The sequence below is a fragment of the Pogona vitticeps genome, chromosome 1, assembly GCF_051106095.1.
Source record: "Pogona vitticeps strain Pit_001003342236 chromosome 1, PviZW2.1, whole genome shotgun sequence".
Taxonomy (NCBI): Eukaryota; Metazoa; Chordata; class Lepidosauria; order Squamata; family Agamidae; genus Pogona; species Pogona vitticeps.
In genome coordinates, this window is record NC_135783.1 from 70,011,106 (window position 1) to 70,029,391 (window position 18,286).

General features: G+C 40.1%; 1 protein-coding gene across 5 annotated transcripts in view; it reads right to left on the reverse strand.

Annotated features, from left to right (window-relative positions):
• SNX9 (sorting nexin 9) overlaps window positions 1-18,286 on the reverse strand; it is a 78,410-nt gene that overhangs the window by 31,496 nt on the left and 28,628 nt on the right. For 2 of the 5 annotated variants that reach the window (XM_020809627.3, XM_078383224.1), the window contains exons 5-10: window positions 11,396-11,479; window positions 6,279-6,432; window positions 5,122-5,275; window positions 3,976-4,060; window positions 2,284-2,409; window positions 1,995-2,112 (exon numbers count right to left, since the gene is read on the reverse strand). In XM_020809627.3, the coding sequence (XP_020665286.3) occupies window positions 1,995-2,112; window positions 2,284-2,409; window positions 3,976-4,060; window positions 5,122-5,275; window positions 6,279-6,432; window positions 11,396-11,479 (721 nt within the window). The remainder of the gene's footprint in view (window positions 1-1,994; window positions 2,113-2,283; window positions 2,410-3,975; window positions 4,061-5,121; window positions 5,276-6,278; window positions 6,433-11,395; window positions 11,480-18,286) is intronic. The other 3 variants (XM_020809635.3, XM_078383223.1, XM_020809644.3) reach the window with 3 other exon arrangements.

The window sequence follows — 18,286 nt, forward strand, 5'->3', positions numbered from 1 at the left end:
AGTCTATCTAAAAGATTACATTCTCTTATACAAACCCACACAGTCTTTGAGATCTGCAAGTGAGGCTCTGTCCTCAGTCTCACCACCACAGGATTAATTTGGACAGATAAGAGAAAGAGACTGGCCACTCCAAGACTATGAAAATATGTATCAAAGGAGACTTATTTAGCCACCTCCTTATGCCCTTCTGCCACCACACAAAAGAACCTCATCCCTTGACCCTTGCTCGGCCTGGCTAATCAAAGCAGCCAGGCCTACAACAACTGAATGGGCCACAGCAATAATTAATGGGTCTCTCCAGGAGGGCATTTAGGCCCATAAGGAAGAAACCAAGTTTGGCGGCGGACAACATTGGCCATTATAGGCCCATCGCCAATGTTTCTTTCTTTAGCAAAGTGGCAGAGAGGGTGGTGGCTGACCACCTCCAGGCTCTTTTGGATGAAACCAATGCCCTGGATCCATTCCAGTCGGGCTTCAGGCTGTGCCATGATACGGAAATGGCATTGGTCGCCCTGTTTGATGACTTGCTGAGGGAGGCTGACAAGGGCAAAATGTCTTTGTTGGTACTCCTCGATATCTCAGCCGCTTTCAACCACGGTATCCTCCTGGGGAGACTCTGCAAGCTGGGAATCGGTGATCTGGCGCTTGCCTGGCTCCGATCCTTCTTGAAGGACCATCCTCAGAGAGTATAGTTTCTCTTCCACTGCCGCCACAGGCTCTATGCTCCTTTCTTATTGTTCCGGAGCTCGCGATCGACTAGCCACCCTCTGACCCGGCTGGGTAGCTCGTCGTCCTGCCTTCTGCCAGGAGTGGCTATTCAACCCTCGTTATGCCCACCTGTATAGGGGTATTCATATTTGTATATAAATACTCCCATCTCTACTTCTCCGTTTTTAGTCTGCTCTGTATTTTTCCTAGTACAAGCACTAATACTCAGTTTTCTTCTCATATATGTGTGTTTTCACATTTTCAACAACATACAGGGGTAAGTGGCTGGGTGTGTATTATTTTGGTTGTCTTTCCTATAACTGTTGAATTTTATTTTATTTTACTTATACATGTGGTGTCTTTCTCCCTGTAGGGAACTCAGGATGGCTTATGTTCATAACAATTAAAACTATACAATATATTAAATAAAATAAATTAATATATTATAAAATATAATATATTATATTTTATATAATAAAATATATTAAAAAACATTAAACATATATCAAGATTAAAACATTTTTTAAAAATTAAAAAACATTTAAAAATCTCTAAGTAAATGGATGTAAACAGAGAAAGGGGGGAGAAAAATATCATTTACAATATACACTATACACCTCTTCCAACCACCAGAGAGCCTATGTCTCTCATAAAACAGTGCATGGTCATTGCAAGCTGTAAAAAGGATTGAGTTCCAGTGCCTTGCTACCAGTTACTGAATAGCCCAATTAAGCACATAATGAAATCATCAGGATGATTACTGAAACAGTGATAGCATTACATAAACAAAATAATAAAATATATTTTCAGGTAGTATAGGACAGGGGTCCCGAAACACCGGTCCATGGACTAGTCCTGGTCCGTGGCCTTGCCAGGACTGGTCCATGGTGACAAGTATCTTGCCCCCCTGCACATGCAAATGCATGCACAGATACCCTCCCACCCACCCACAGATGCCCCCACCTGCACGCTAAACCAGTCCGTGGAGGGAAAAACAGTTGGGAACCACTGGTATAGGAGACACAGAAAAAACACAGCATAGCACGGGCCTTTAAAAAGCTAGCAACAGTGCACTCTGTTCTCAGTCCTTTTGCAATCCTCTTCTTACTTTTTAATCATCTACTTTTTCTGAAATTTCAGTAAGCTGATTTAAAGTTAAAATATCTCACTTTCAAACTAAAAGACGTTCATTACATTAATTTTCAGGAAAAACAACACTCCTATTTGACAGTGAGAAAACACTATGAACCCTGTATTTCAAGACATTGTGTTTTTTTTAAAGTTACCTGTAACTTGTTTGTCTGGAAGAGATGGAATTGGAATGGCTGATCCAAACTTAATCAAAAGACGTTCGTATAACCAGTCAAAGTGTTTATATCTGTGATTGACAGATCGATTAGTGTTCTGTAAAATAGTCAAAAGAAAAAAAACTTCTTGCTTAGGACTTCTCAAAAATATAGCTACTACAAACTTTATATTAATTAACACTGGTATGTGAAGCTTAGATGAACAATTAAATAGTAATTGGGACATTTTGAGATGACACCTGAGGAAACACTTCTGGTACGCACTTACTGTACATGTAAGCTGATATTCAATGTAGCTCTTCAGACCATACATTTTAGAACCCTTTTTTGGATCAGCCACAACACAGTCAAACGTAGAAGTAGGATAAACCCACATTGGACCATAATCTCCAATCTAGAGGACAAAAGAAGTATTTATCAGCTCAGAGACACATGATACATTATTACATCTAATACACACATTTAATGCGGACACACACCAGTTCCATTAGAATAAAATCAGTACTTGTAAACATCAAAGTCCAGCAGGATTCCCATAACTTAAGAGAACATTGTGAGGGTTCGACTCTTCACTCCTTTCTCGCTTCAAAGAAAGCAGGAGATTTTTGTTTAGAAACAGGTGAGATATTTATTGGTATGTTTAACAAATAACCAGTGTCCAGAACATGATTCCAACGTCTTTCTCCTTCCGACAATGGGTACTGAAGGGGCTTCCAAACTTCGTCCGGGAACTGGTTTCTCTCACTGGAGTTCCAGGGACCCGGCCAATCCACAAAGATGTTTACAGTCTGTCCTGCTTCACCTTCCAACAAGGGCACGGTCTCGTCATCCCGACCATCACCCCACACGAAACACCCTTCTGATGTAGGAGTCTTCCAGGGTCCTCCCTAAACCCCTTCCTCCTCATCTCATTTACTCTCCATTCCAGCCTCTCTCTCCTTTCTCTCTCTACTCTTTCCTTCTCTTCTCTGAGTCTCCTTCTCCACTCTTTGGCCTCTGCCTCTCCCCAGTAGGATGGGGTCTGGGAGGAATCTCCCTTCTCCTCCTATAATCCGCCTCCTCCTTAGGCACTCTTTAGTCTTTCCCAAACAACAGTCCATGGGTCCTCCATCCAAACCCACTCCCAACCTGGCAGTAGCGCTTCTTCCCTCCTTCTTATATCTGCTGTCCCCACCTCATTCTCCACTCTCTTCTCCCCCTCTATTCCCACCGTTTTCCCCTGAGCCCTTTCAGCGGTTAGTTTTTGTATTTTTCCTTCTCTCTCCTCTGTCTCTGTCCCTCGCTGCTCTGTCTTTTTGAGAGTTGAGACAGGCTGGGTCTGTACTTCCTTCTCGTCTGTACAGAGGAGGGACAGCTCTCCAGCGAGTGGGATATCCGTCTCGCCTCGTGTCTCACAAAACATGTAGCAGAACACATTAGAATACAGCAACAGAACTAGAATTTTATGCCCTGGATATCAGCCCATGCACTTTGTGCAAATAGCCTTTTACAGTTTCCCAAAGATTTCTATTTCCTCACTTACAAATCTAAGTAGAGTCAAAATTGTACTGTATTAATGCTACCTAGACACTACTGAAGGGTGTTTCTGAAGAGAAAAATAAAAGCTTGATTGTGTTGTTAGATGCTGAAGAAGTAGGTTGAATCTTGGTCTATGATCTCTGTTATAAGTGGTGTATTACAAACTTGTCCTCTTGGGAACTGCACTTGACATGTTACAGATGCCATGAAAGGCTGAGTAATATGTAAGTTTACCAGTACGACCAGGACCCTGAAGCTTTTTCATTCAAACAGAACTTTCCTTGGCACTTACTGCTTAATCTAAGTGTATGAAGTATAAAGGCCTTATACCACATGTAGAAGAAACAGTAAGTGCTTAGAAAAGCATTGTTTCATAATGTCGTATCGCTTATGAGGTTGTCACAGATATAAATAGAAAGATATCTAAAAATACTGAACTTACAATTATAGGAATTTTCTCTTTGGGTTTTGCTAGTTGCTTTGCCAACAGATACTGTTCCACTCCGGGTTTTGCAAATCCAGGAAATCTGACCAGAGAAATAAAGTGACTGAATTCTTCTCTCAGAGGCACTTTGCCAGATTCAGAAATGCCAGCCATACTTTACAGACACTTGGCCTTTCCAGCAAAATGCAGCTATTACTTAAATAACCATGCCAAAGTGATCTTGTCACAGAATAACTGCCGTATATATGTTTGTGCCCACAGCTGATTTCAGCCAATCAGAAAGAGGAGAGTTGGTTCAGTTAGTACCAACTGCCACTATAGCACCATCTTAAGAAAAGGAATTCTCCTCTATTGTTTGATAAACTGACAGCTATATTCTCTTCTAGTTGCCACCATGGTTACAGCCCAGATCCAACCCACGTCCCACACCAATATGCCTGCAAAAGTCTTGTCACCTGCTTCCTTTCCACTTGTCATACACTTCCACACACCCACGTTTTAAGCTAAGTTTTGTAATTTCCAGAGTTGAACAAGCAGCTAGAAATGCAGTGCTGGATGGAAAATGGTTTTCATTGGGTGTGAGGTACATATGGAAAAACCCAATCAAAAAGAGGAGAGCTAGGAACACCCTTTTCTGGACAGAGGCAGAGCTGTTCTCTTAAGACAATTAAACGCCTTGCCATTGCCAGCACATTAAAAAATGAGACTAGCAAACAGTGCTATATCTGAATAGCTTGCCTGTTATAATCGGAATGGCATTTTAGTTCAGCATTTTACAGGACAGACAATATTAGACCAGATTTAATTGTATAGATACTTGAGAATACAGTTTTGTTTGGGTTATTTAGACAGTCTGTTTTTCACTAATAGTGAATTTGTGGCCTTTTCTCACCAGAACAAATGCATAAAATTTATGCTACAATAAAATGTGTTAGCTTTTAACAAGCCACATGACTCTTCACTGTTTCTGCTAAAACAAAACAATACTATCTCTAGGGAAACTGCATTAGTTGAATACTGTATATGGTAAATGGTATGCATACTGGGAGCTTAAGTAAACTCAGATTAAACTATTCAAGTTTGCTTCCTAATTTCCTCTTTAACATCTGTTATTCTGACCCCATATAGCACTGTCCATTTTACTTGTTAAGTGGCAATTTCATAGCAGCTCCTCGGCTATTCCCACGCTGGAGCCCTGCTGGATCAGAAGCCTCTGTCTCTTTATAGCCAGGATAAGATGTAGCCGCTGACTTGGGGTCATCCCAGTCATCATCCCAATCATCGTCATCAGCAGCTGCTAAAGGGGATAGGATACTGATTGTATATAGGTGCCAAAAATCACATACACAAACAATGAATGAGAACAGCTAATTAACTTCTACTGTCCAATTCAATGTACCCTAAATTCATGTGCAACTACAGTGGGGTCTTGACTTAAGAACGGCTCGAGTTAAGAACATTTTGACTTAAGAACCACTCTCATAGGAAAATATTGACTTGACTTACATACTTAAATTTGAGTTAAGAACGGAAAAAAACCACGTGGGAGGCAGGGAAAGTGCAAAATTAGAACTTTCAGTTAACTGTTGGCCAGTGAAAAGGATGCCTGTCTGCTTCCTCACTCCTCCCAGCGTTTAGAGAGTGGATTGGGAGACAGTCTTCGGACTGCCTGGTACTGTACTGCCTGGACTGTATTTTCCCTGCCTTCCCTGAACCTTTCTTGACCTAAGAAAAAAAGAAACCAAATATCCCCCCTCTAGTGGTCGAAGGCGGAATAGCAGCTTCCCATTAGTTTCTATGGACGGAAAAGAGCAGATACGGATCAAATGGTTTTCAATGCATTCCTATGGGAAATGCAGATTTGATCTGAGAACTTTTTGACTTGAGAACCGCCTTCCAATACGGATTAAGTTCTCAAGTCAAGACCCCACTGTACAAGGATAAACTGCTCCAAAGGACAACGTTTTAATACCCCGTTTCCCTGAAAATAAGACCTAGCATGATTTTTCAGGACACTCGTAATATAAGCCCTACCCCCAAAATAAGCCCCAGTTAAATGAAACCCCGCCATCCACCATTGTGCAGCAACCAGAAGAAGATGACATGACTGTAAAATAAAACATTCCTTGAAAATAAGTCCTAATGAGTATTTCGGAGCAAAAATTAATATATGACCCTGTCTTATTTTTAGGGAAACAGGGTATTTAAAAGCAGAACAAAATAATGAAAGAAGCCACAAGGTTCATGTTAAAATTCTGAGTCTCATTCTGAATAACCAGTTAAAGAAACATTCTGCTGACCTGGACCTTGGTAAGCCTGTGGATGGCCGAATGCTGCCGCATCCCAGTTGTTGGAAGCGCTGTTTTTCGGCCTTGTTTCAGGCTTTGATGCCCAGGGATCAGCAACAGTTGTATTGTCCCAGCTTGACCAGGGATCATTTGCATTGCTAGTGACCTATGTTAAGGGGAGCATTTTTAATTTTTTAAAACAGGAAACAGCATAGATAAGAAATAAAATTACATGTATTAGGAACATGTTACATCTTTTAGAACACTGACTTTGAATTAACTGAGATCAACCCATCAGCACATAGATCATCTATATGGATTCCAACAGAGAGGAAATCTCATTTGCAAATATGTATGTAAATTATACATACACGGTGACTTTCAGATAGAAAGTCACTGTCAATAGCAATTCTACTGTCAATGTGAATGAAAGTAAACAAGGGGGAAATGATGTTAAGTGAATAAGGTGAAAGCATTTTTGTATTTACAGAGCCTTGAATCACAACTTAGACCGTAAACATCTACAGTATCTTCAAACTGGATCGGTAGTCTGCCACAGAAAATAGCAACTGAAACCACACAAGACATGGGGTGTTCTGTTACCCATTCACAAACTTTAGTCAAACAGGAGAGAAAGGAAAAGCAGTTTCTAGGAGGAAAAAAACCTTCCAGCTATATGTAGTAGGAACGTAGGCAAGCTCTGACATCTCAGACACCACATTCAAGCCCCCCCCAAACACCACCACAGGCCACATCAGGCCAGAAAATAATCTGAAACAGACATTTTTCACTAAAATAAGACAGGAAGTATCTAGATGGGCCCCTGCAGCAGGAAGCCTTAGACTGAGGTTCCCATGACAAGACCCAAGAGCAGAAAAACCCTGTTTCTACAAGGCCTTTTCTTTGACAAAAAATGTTTAAGAGGGAGTCTTTTTAATTTGTGGGGCTCTGAGTAGGCCTCGAGGCCACATAAGGCCCAAATGCTGCACTTTGCCTTCATCTATAGAGAAAAAGAGTTTTGTTATCCTGTGTAAAGATACACGGATGTACATGCGCACACTGAAAACATAAAGCAATTTACCAATTAGTCAGTTAATAAAATCAGGAAAGCTTTAAAATGAGATGCAGCTAAGTCAATAAAAGCTTTCCACTCCCTATTATAAAAACCGGTCTTCAAATTAATACTACAGAAATTAAATTAAATGTTTCTCTCATTATTTAAAAATGAAGGGTCATCTTTGATTCAAACAACCATATTTCAATTAATTAATCCAAGGTATGCTTGAGTCTTCTCATGTACAGAACTTGTTCACTCTGCTTCATGTGAGTCACAGAATTAAAATAGAACATCTAAGTAAACATTTCCTGTTTTGTCTAAACCAGCAAAATATGATTTCGATCTTTGCAACAGACCAGGACCTTAAACTTGCTTCAAGCCATGATTTATGATCCTATCTTAAAATATATATATATTCTCTCCCAGTTCAGCTGAAACCTAAAGCTGTCATTAGAAATTTCTTAATTTAATTACAGCAGAGAAGAGGAAAGTGCCTGCACATGTGGCCAAAAGGCTTGTATACCAATACAGTGGTTCTGAATACAACTAAATCACAGTCTCAAGGACTGTATACAGGACTCTTATCTAGTATAGGAGTGGGTAACCCTGGCAAGCCTAAGGCTCTGAAGATGCCGGCCACAGAGACTGGCGAAACGTGAGGAAGAACAACCTTCAGAACATGGCCAAAGAGCCCGAAAAACCCACAACAACTGCTTGGGCTGCTGTTCTTGTTTGCTTGTTTTCCTCCTCCCCTTTCAGTTTTTATATTCTTTTTAATATTGTAAGTTGCCTTGGGTCCTCTTGAGGAAAAAAGGCAAGGTATCAATATTTTAAACAAACGAAAAAGCTCAGGTAACTTGTTTTTGCTAGCTGTACTTCTTGAACTGAAAGCAGAAGTGACCAGAGGTCCACATCAATTTTTCGTAAAACTTGTTTTCAAGGTGAACTGAGCTTCCTGGAGGCTTGCAGATTCTCTTTCTTCAAGCAAGAAAAAAAATATCAGTAGCAGGAGTATGTGCAGATAATGCACAACATGCTGCTCATCTTATTAATAACAACAGCTCACTGTACTCCTAAGACAGTAATGGCCTGATCCTTATTGGAAGAAAATGTCATTCTTTCCAATGTTTATGCTCTAATGTTACAAGACTGTACATCAAACCATGAAAGACATATTAAAAAACCATGATTGTATTGAAGAATGGTTCTCCTGTTTCACCTAGACCTTGCAAACAATCACATTTTGGTGAAAAAATAAGCAATTATATCATTATAAATGTGTCCATTTTTAATATATAAGTCAAAATATCCTGTTATTAATCAGTGGGCAACCGTACCCATAGTCATCATTACAAAATGCAAATCTTGCACTTCTATACTTGGCACTGACACATGAAGATCACATTTTGGCCCTAAATCTAATAAGTGGCTTTCTTAAGGAGTTTCACATAAACCACATCAGTCAGAAATCTGCCATGAGATGTCATCATCTCTCCAACAAGATTCAACCATCTACTAGTATTTTTTAGTATGTCTGCCAAGTCAATGTCTCCTCCCAAAGGGAAAATAAGATCTAAATCTTAAAGTGTTATGTATCTCATACCACCAGTGATCAATAAGAATACACATGCTTTAAAAGCTAAAGACTTACTCCTTTTTATTTATTTATTTACTTTCTTAATATATATCACAATCAAGTGATGCAAGATGGCATACAATAACTTACAAATATATATATTTAAAATTTCAGTAAATTAAGACATTAATATTAAAATATTATTGAAATAACAGTGTTAAATGTCATTAATTAAAACAAATTAAAATATATTTAAAATATATCAGAAAAATATGCTAAGGAAAATAATCTGCATCCTCTTTTTAATATATACAATCCATGCAAGAACACGTGGAGGACAAAAGGCAACTTAAGATGGAAGCCTTTCACTTGCCAGCAGGGGCAAGGATGAGGCTAACCAAGTTTTGTGAAGCAAGGAATTCCAAAGGCTGGAAGAAGCCATTAAAAATGCCCTCCCTCAGCTCTTTACCAGGTGTGCCTGGAATGATGATGGGACTGAGAGAAGGCTTTCCCTTAAATATATCAAAGACTAGAGGGGATTATATGGGGAGCTAATGGTCCTTCAAATAACCTGAGCCCAAGCTATACAGAGCTTTATTGGTCTTAACCTGCACTGTGAAATGGGCTGTAGAATGGGCTGGCAGACAGTGAACTTGTTACAAGGGAGCAATACAACCCTTGTAAGTGGCACTAGTTAACAGTCTGGCTGCAGCATTTTGAATCAGCTGAAGTTTCTGAACCATCTTCAAAGGCTGTCCCATGTAGAATGTGTTACGATGATCCAAAAAGGAGGTAACTAAACTGTGTCATTGTACCCATGTGAGATTTTCCAGGGATGAATGCAGTGGGTGCACCAGCTTTTACTATGCAAATGAAGTCCTGACCACTGCTAAAACCTGGGCATGCAAGTTTCCAGGAATACATACACCCAAGCTGTGTACTTGCATTTTCAGAGGGAATGTAATGTCACCTGGATGGCTCCCTATTCCCTGAGCTGTCTTACAACTGACCAGGTGCACCTCCGTCTTGCCAAGATTAAATGTCAATTTGTTTGCCCTCATCCAGTCCATTACAGACAGTGGGTACTGGTTTAGAGCCAAGACAACTCCCTTAGAATAAAATGGAAAGGAGAGATAGAATTGGGTGTCATCAGGATACAGAAGACACTGAACCTCAAAACTCCAGATAACTTCCCCCAGTAGTTTCATGTAGTTACTAAATAGCATGGGAGATAAAACAGAGCCCTGGTGACTACCACAGCCCAAAGGCTAGGATGATGAACAGGAGTCCACCAGCACAACCCTATGTGTTGGGCCTCCAAGTCCAATCCCAGTGAGGCAGCCCAGAAAAATACCATGGCCAATGGCATCAAACGTTGCTGAGAAGCAGAACCAACAGGGACACTCTCTTCCAATGGTTGTTGTGGGTTTTTCGGGCTCTTTGGCCATGTTCTGAAGGTTGTTCTTCCTAACGTTTCGCCAGTCCTCTGAAGATGCCGGCCACAGAGAATGGCGAAACGTTAGGAAGAACAACCTTCAGAACACGGCCAAAGAGCCCGAAAAACCCACAACAACCATTAGATCCCAGCCGTGAAAGCCTTTGCGAATACACTCTCTTCCAGTTCAGTTCTTAGCATGGGGTGTACACCAAGGCAACCAAAGCTGTCTCCATCCCACAACCAGGCCTAAAACCTGGTTGTTTACCAGACTGTAAACAAAGAACATCTACCTTCAAACAACATTTAAAAAGTTGGTATAGAGGCTTGGTTAACTTCAGGGACTTCTAAGATTAGTAGAATCCTACTATCTTTAAAACTGACATACAGTATAGGAAAGGAAAAAAAATCACACAGTTATTTCAAAATTTCCCTTTCGTTATTGATGAGGAATAAAATCTCCAAATATTGATACCATTTTTAAAAAAAGATTTTAAACTGAGCAAGCCAGTTCCTCAGCAGAGTGAAGCCCTTTTCAGGCATTTTAAAAGAGCCACCTCAGATGAGTGGGGATGAGGCACTATTGAGATGGCAAATAGCTTGTCCCTGACATCAAGTGCACCCATCACCTCCTGCCTTAGGATTCCTGTTGAAGTGGAAGCCTCTGCATGTACATCTTAACATGCAAATGTTTTTTCCCTGCCTTCTTTCGTCCTACGCACCCGGGAAAGAACTAAATGGCACATATGATAGCGGGTATGGAGTTAATCAGCATACCTCTCTTTCCACTCTTCCGCTGAGGCAACAATTTTAAACAAGGCCTAGAAAGGATTTAGAAAAAGGAGAAAACCTAATTTATTTGTGTGTCTTCACAAACTAAGCGGAATGTATACTTGACTAAATAAATGGCTAGAATTAAACCTTATGTAAGTACAGAGGAACGTTTTCTACCTTCACTTCTACATTTAGAAAACAAGATTATAATATCAACTAGAGATATGAGAATATCAAGTGGATTGGTCTGATTTTAACCCACTACTGTATTAATGTTAAAAAGTTACCTTTCTTGTAGAAGGAGTTGAAGGTGGAGAGTGAGGGAAAAAATCCAACATAGCTGTATGATTGGCAGATGCCAGAAAATCCACCTTAAAAACAAGAGCTCTCAGTAAAAGAAGGAAAGATGGCAACAGGAAAGCCTAAGTAATTTAGAGCTCGGTGGCATAGGCAGATTCATGCAGGGAAGGCAGACTGAAATGTACACATGCCATAAGGTTCCTGCAGTCAGAAGCAACATGCAACAAAGCAGAAGTTCGTTTCTAAAAACAACAGAATTATGGCTTCAGAACTATATTCAAGGCATAGTGTTTAGATCCTAGATATTACATATGGCAAAAGAGCAAAAATTTAAAACCATGCACCCAACCACAAGCTATAAAATGAAAATCCAAAGGCCACCTTGCATGTGACATTGTTACAGAGGAAATGCTTTCCTATCAGTTTATAAATGAACTTCGTCTATGTAGCCTTCACGCTGTAAATATTATGAAATTCAAGACATTTGTCCAAATTCTTGCCACATTCTTAAGGAATGGTTTGATTCTCTATGGCACAGAATTGACTTTTATGAAGAAAAACATCCTCAATCTTTCCAAATCCTCATATTTTATTTCCAGTGAAAGCCATATGAGAGTTTGGGAGTCAACAAGTATACAAAACAGCTGTTTTAACTGGAATGCTATGTTAACAGATTTTAAAACTTGGGACCTCCTAGTAGCTATCCTTTTGAACATGAAAATTCATGACATGGACTTCTTGGAGATATGGATACAATTTGTATTTTATCAGCATTTAAGAGCCAAATCCAGTATCAGGCAAAATTTGAAAGTGGTAATCTGAAAAAGGCGAAATATTAACTCTCCTCTTACAACATCTCCACTGGCTGCCAATCCATTTCTGGGCACAATTCAAAGTGCTGGTTTTAATCTATACAGCCTTAAATCCAAGCTATCTAAAAGTTCCTATCACTCCTTATGAGCCTACATGGGTACTGAGATCTTCTGGAGAAGCGTTTCTCTCAGTCTCATCACCCTTACAGGCAAGTTTGGTGGAGACAGGGAGAGAGCCATCTCACAGACTCTGGAACTCCCTCCCACAGGTCATCACACTGGCCTCATCTTTGTTGTTCTTCTGAAAGCAGACAAAGACCTTTCTCTTCAGGCAGGCTTTCCTCTACATGACTGACTGATCAAAGGAATTTTTTAAAGGGAGTATTTTATTCTGTTTTTTACTTGTCTTTTAATACTGCTCTTATTTCTGAGTTCTAATATGATATCTGCTTAATGCTTTTTAAATATTGTAACAGGTTATTATTTAGCTTTGAAGTTAGCTTTGTTTAATACTGTAAGCCACCTTAGATCCTTAGGAGAAAGGTAAGGTAAAGGTTCCCCATGACATTTAGTCCAGTCGTGTCCAATTGTAGGGGGCGTTGCTCATCCCCGTTTCCAAGCGGTAGAGCCAGCGTTTGTCCGAAGACAGTTTCCGTGGCCAGGGTGACTAGACATGGAATGCCGTTACCTTCCCAATTTTTAAAAAATTGTACCAACATTTGGAGATTATATTCCTCATTAATAACAAAAGGGAAATTTTGAAATGACTGTGTGATTTTCTTTTTCCTTTCCTATACTGTATGTCAATTTAAAAAATAGTAAGATTCTACTAATCTTAGAAGTCCCTGAAGTTAACCAAGCCTCTATACCAACTTCTTAAATGTTTTTTGAAGATAGATGTTCTTTGTTTACAATCTGGTTTTAGGCCTGGTGGTACCTATTTATCTACTCGCATTTTTACATGCTTTCAAACTGCTAGGTTGGCAGGAGCTGGGACAAGCGACGGGAGCTCACTCCATTGCATGGATTCGATCTTACAACTGCTGGTCTTCTGACCTTGCAGCACAGAGGCTTCTGCGGTTTAACCCGCAGCCCCACCACCTAGGTGAAAGGGGTCATATAATTAATTAATTAATTAAAGTAAATAAGTAAATAAATCCTCATACATTTCTTATACAATCAAACTCTGAGTGGGGAAATGCCAGCTATCTTAGTGTTTAATGTCATGCGCCTCCTGGCCTGCCCAAAAAATTCATAACCACATGTTTAATTAACCATGTTATCTGAAAAGAATACCCCTTATGTGAAATGTTGAATACAAGCCACTTTTCAGAGATCCGTACTTTTGATGAAGGCCTGAAGTTCAGATAATGTTCATGATGGGCTAGCTGGTCTTACATATTAAGGGAATTCATAAACCTAAACTAGCTGATGGCCGAAGAGATTACATGAAATGGACAAGAGTGGTCTGGTAGTCCAGATAGGTGGGGTATAAATCAATCAATCAATCAATCAATCAATCAATCAATCAATCAATCAATCAATCAATCAAACAAACAAACAAACAAACAAACAAACATAACTTCATATAATGAAAATGTGATAGACACAGACTTGAGGGACAGGTAGAGCCCCATGGGCAAGGTATGCAAGTTGAGAGGAAAGAGATACCAGAGAGAGACACAGAGAAAGCAAAAAGAGTCAGCTAAGCCAATACACTAAAATCTGAGAGAAAAACCAGTAGAGATAGAAGCCTGGAAGAATACAAAGAACTGAGCAATACAAGAGCTAATTAGAAAAATAGCTTTAGAAAAAAATCAGACAAGTTTTTTTCTCTCTTTCCTGCCAATAGGAAACAAGCAACCAAGGATGCTGAAATTGTGAAGGAGAGTTGAAAGTCCAAGAAATAGGTGGGCTGAAATCATACATCATATAGATACAAAGAGCAAGAAGGCACTGAGTTTTAGGCATGCCGAAAGTTGGACAAGTAGAGGAGCTTTGGACGCCAAAGAATTGTAGACCAGAGGTCAGCAGGCTATAGAGATATCTGGACTATTCTCTGAGGAGCTGTTTACCTTTAAAGCCAAGGTCAGCAAATGTTGCTCACCTTGTCTCCATGTATTTGGATTATAATCCATAATCCATCTGCATTAACTACACAGTGAAAAACATCTAGAAGGCAACAGCTGGCTACCTCTTGTTAGAAAGTTACCAAGTGTAACATCTTTCATTGTTGGAACAGGACAATAACAAATTGTAACTCATACAATTCTCTGTTCTGAGCAGGAAAGCCATAGGAATCAAGTCCTGAGCCAGACTGGGTCCATAATATCTCATAGGTTAAGTTTCTCACAACAAAAACAAGAGTTTAAAATTTACATGAAATGTACAAGTCAAAGATCTAAGAGTCATGCTAAATCATACCAATTTAGTCCAGCATTCTGTTCTTAATAGAAAGCCAACAGGCAAAATAGGATTGCAACACTCTTCCACTTGATATGCTGCCAAGTACTGGGGGCACTATACATGATGGCCACTATTAGCATTTTTCGCATTGATTTTGCAGACTAAATAGCATTAAAATAAATCAGGCAACAAGTTGCATTGGTGGAGCAACTTCCTGTTGTGGTCTATTCAGTTTTTCCCAGTACCGTGAAATAGCCAATAAAACACAGTTCCCAACATTTCACAAAAATACCTAAACTCTCCAATACTACATAACTATATTAACAGCAGTCAAGTATGTTTTCCTTTATTGGCTTTGCCAAAAGAAGATGTACCAAACCATGTATACATTTTATAAATACTGTACAAAAACAGCTTTAGTAGCATGTTTTTTCCATAATAGGAATATAATTAATATAGAAATCTATTACATTACACAGGGAATGACACTATACTCATTGTTACTATAGAACTGTTTAACCTAGCCTCAATTATAATCAACTTTTAACGATAACAATTCCTGGTGCCCTGCTGTACTGTCCCCCACAATTAAAACCTGTGCTTTGCAAAAAATTTGTTTGAAGAGACTTGACTAATTAAACTAAGTTTCATTTATAGAGAGATGCTTAAATGCACAGTGCAGGTACGAAGAACATAACCAAAATTTTTCAGGAAGGCAACTAAAGGCAGAATCTTGGCGTAATAGGCTTCAATTACCATCAGAATAACTGAACAAATGAACATTAAGATAGTGAGACAGAGACAAAACTGTCCAAATGGAATAGATTATGTTAATTATGGAGTCAACCAGAAGAGAACCATGATTCCACCCAGAAAGATATCTAGACTTTGGTATAAGATGTCAAAGTCCTTATGAATACTGATCATAATGCTTTCTAATTCAACAGGAAGAGGAAGACAGCAGTCATATTTAATTTCAAAGGGGAAATGTCACAAAAATGAAGGGATTAGTTAAAATAAAAGTTGAAAGGAAGTGCCAAATATCTTCAAGATGCTTGGAGATTATTTACAGGAGACTGTAACATCACCTCAAATAAAATGAGTGTCTCGCACATACAGGAAACAACAAAGTCAGAAAGGATGACATCATAGTTGATGAGAAGAGTCAAGAAAGCATACATCTTTAAAAAAACAAGTGGCAGTCTTAGCGAAAGGAGAACAAACTCTGGCAAAATCACTACTTTAGTACATGGTAGCAACCCATTTTCTCCTTAAAAAGGAAACAAATTCAACCACATTAGTGCAAAATCAATATATCAGTGATGGCCTATGGCTAAACGGAACATCCATGCTCAAAGCTACTCTATGCCTAAATGCCAGTAGCTACAAGATTAAGATGAAGACACAATTGCCACCTTTATGTTTACAGCTTCCTGGAAGCATCAAGCTGCCTGTTGTTGAAGATGATCGAGCAGTTCTTCTTTTTTTTAATGCTTGATACTAGGGACTATTGGAGTGCTGAGGCTCCAGTACTTTGGCCATCTCATGAGAAGAGAAGGCTCCCTGGAAAAGACCCTGATGTTGGGAAAGTGTGAGGGCAGGAAGAGAAGGGGATGACAGAGGACGAGATGGATGGACAGTGTGATCAAAACTACCACCATGAATTTGACCCAACTCTGGGAGGCAGCGGAAGACAGGGGGGGCTGGCATGCTCTGGTCCATGGGGTCCTGAAGAGTCAGACACGACTTAATGACTAAACAACACCAACAACTAGGGATGTGCCATTTGGACTTTTTTAGACTATTAAGTGTCCATTCTGGGAGTTTCACCTGACAGATATACACTTAAACTTCACTCATTGGGAGAAAGATACCGCTCAAAGGCTTTGTGGCCTAGCACAGGTCTAGTTTTGCCGAGTTTTCTGCATAAAAAGGAAGCTACCCCTATGAACAGGAAGCTGGGCAGAGCTAGGCCAATGTTATACCATAAAGCCTTTGAGCTGGGCTTTTCTTTCAGTGAGTGAAATTTAGGTGTGCGTCTTAGGTATGAGAGTTGCAACTCCCAGAATGGAAAATTCTGAGAAATGTAGTTTTAAAAAATCCAAATAGTATAAGCCCGATTTGTTATTCAGGTCTTAATTTTAGGGACCAAACTACACTGAGAATAAGATGTATGGGTATATGAATCAGACTAGATTGGACAGATAATTGGACCTAATTAATGGATAACTGCAAAATGGAATGGAGGAATATTTAATTTTATTTCACAACCACAATGATTGACTGTTTCATGCTTGATCTGAAGGCATAGGATTGCACTTGTTCTGAAATTTTTAATTACAGAATTAGAAAAAAACCTCAAGATGCATAGTTGTTGTGGTGACAAGACCCTGGCCAGGCTAAAAGACAGTGGAACAATACGGAGACATTACAAAGCTGGATACTTTAAATGGCCCTATGTTCTGTGCCTACCTTTGTAAGTTGCTATGATTATGCCATTTGCCTCAAGACGAAGGGATGCTGTTTCTGGGCTATTAAGAAAGGTGACACAGTGCACTTTTCTCCAGATTTACCATCTACCAATACAAAACTGAATTATATCGAGGAGACCAATCAGAATGCAGGAAAATGAGAGGGCAAACGCACCTTGGCACCTTTTTCAACTCATTTTTTTTTCTTTAATTCAATTTTGCTTGGGGACCTTTGGCTTCAGTTTTTCTTTTTGACTTTATTCTGAAAAAGGGGTATGTTTTAACCATAAGTGAGATCACTTCTTTTGGAAGGTTCTCAGAATTTTACCCTTGTGATATACCGTATTTTTTGCTCCATAAGACGCACTTCCCCCCCCCAAAAAAGTGGGGGGGGAGTCTGTGCATCTTATGGAGCGAAGGCCGTGATTTCGCCCCCACTGGCCCCGTGGGGGGGAGCGTCCCAAGGGTCCAAGTGAGCCTTCCAGGACCCTTGCGATGCAAGGGTGGGGATAGCGTCACAAGGGTCCGAGTGAGCCTTCCAGGACCCTTGCGATGCTCCCCCACCCCCCCCCACGGGGCCAGCAGGGGCGAAATCGCCAGCTTCTGGGAGTCTTTTGAGGCGTGGGAAGCTTCAGAAGATTCCCAGAAGGTGACAATTTTGCCCCCTCTGCCCCCTGGTGGGCAGGGTGCGTCTCTAAAGGGTCCTGGAACACACCCTAGGTCCCTTTGGAGGCTCACCCTGCCCCCCCGCCGGGCCAGAAGGGGCGAAATCGCCACCTTCTGGGACTCTTTTGAGGCTTGGGAAGCTTCAGAAGAGTCCCAGAAGGGGGCGATTTCACCCCCTCTGGCCTCTTGGGGGGGCAGGTGAGCCTCCAAAGGGTCCTAGGGTGTGTTCCATAAGATGGAGCTCTCCATAAGGCTCACCAATTTTTAGAAGAAAACAGTTTCTTCTCCTTCCTAAAAATTTGGTGCGTCTTATGGAGAGGTGTGTCTTATGGAGTGAAAAATATGGTGTGTGTGTACAGAAAATTGCTTTGTGTGTGTGTGTGTGTGTGTGTGTGTGTGTGTGTGTGTGTGTGTTTATTTATTTATTTATTTATTTATTTATTTGATTTATACCCCGCCCATCTGGCCTAAAATAGGCGGCTTCCAGTATAATATAACCAATAAAATACAAAAATTACAAAAA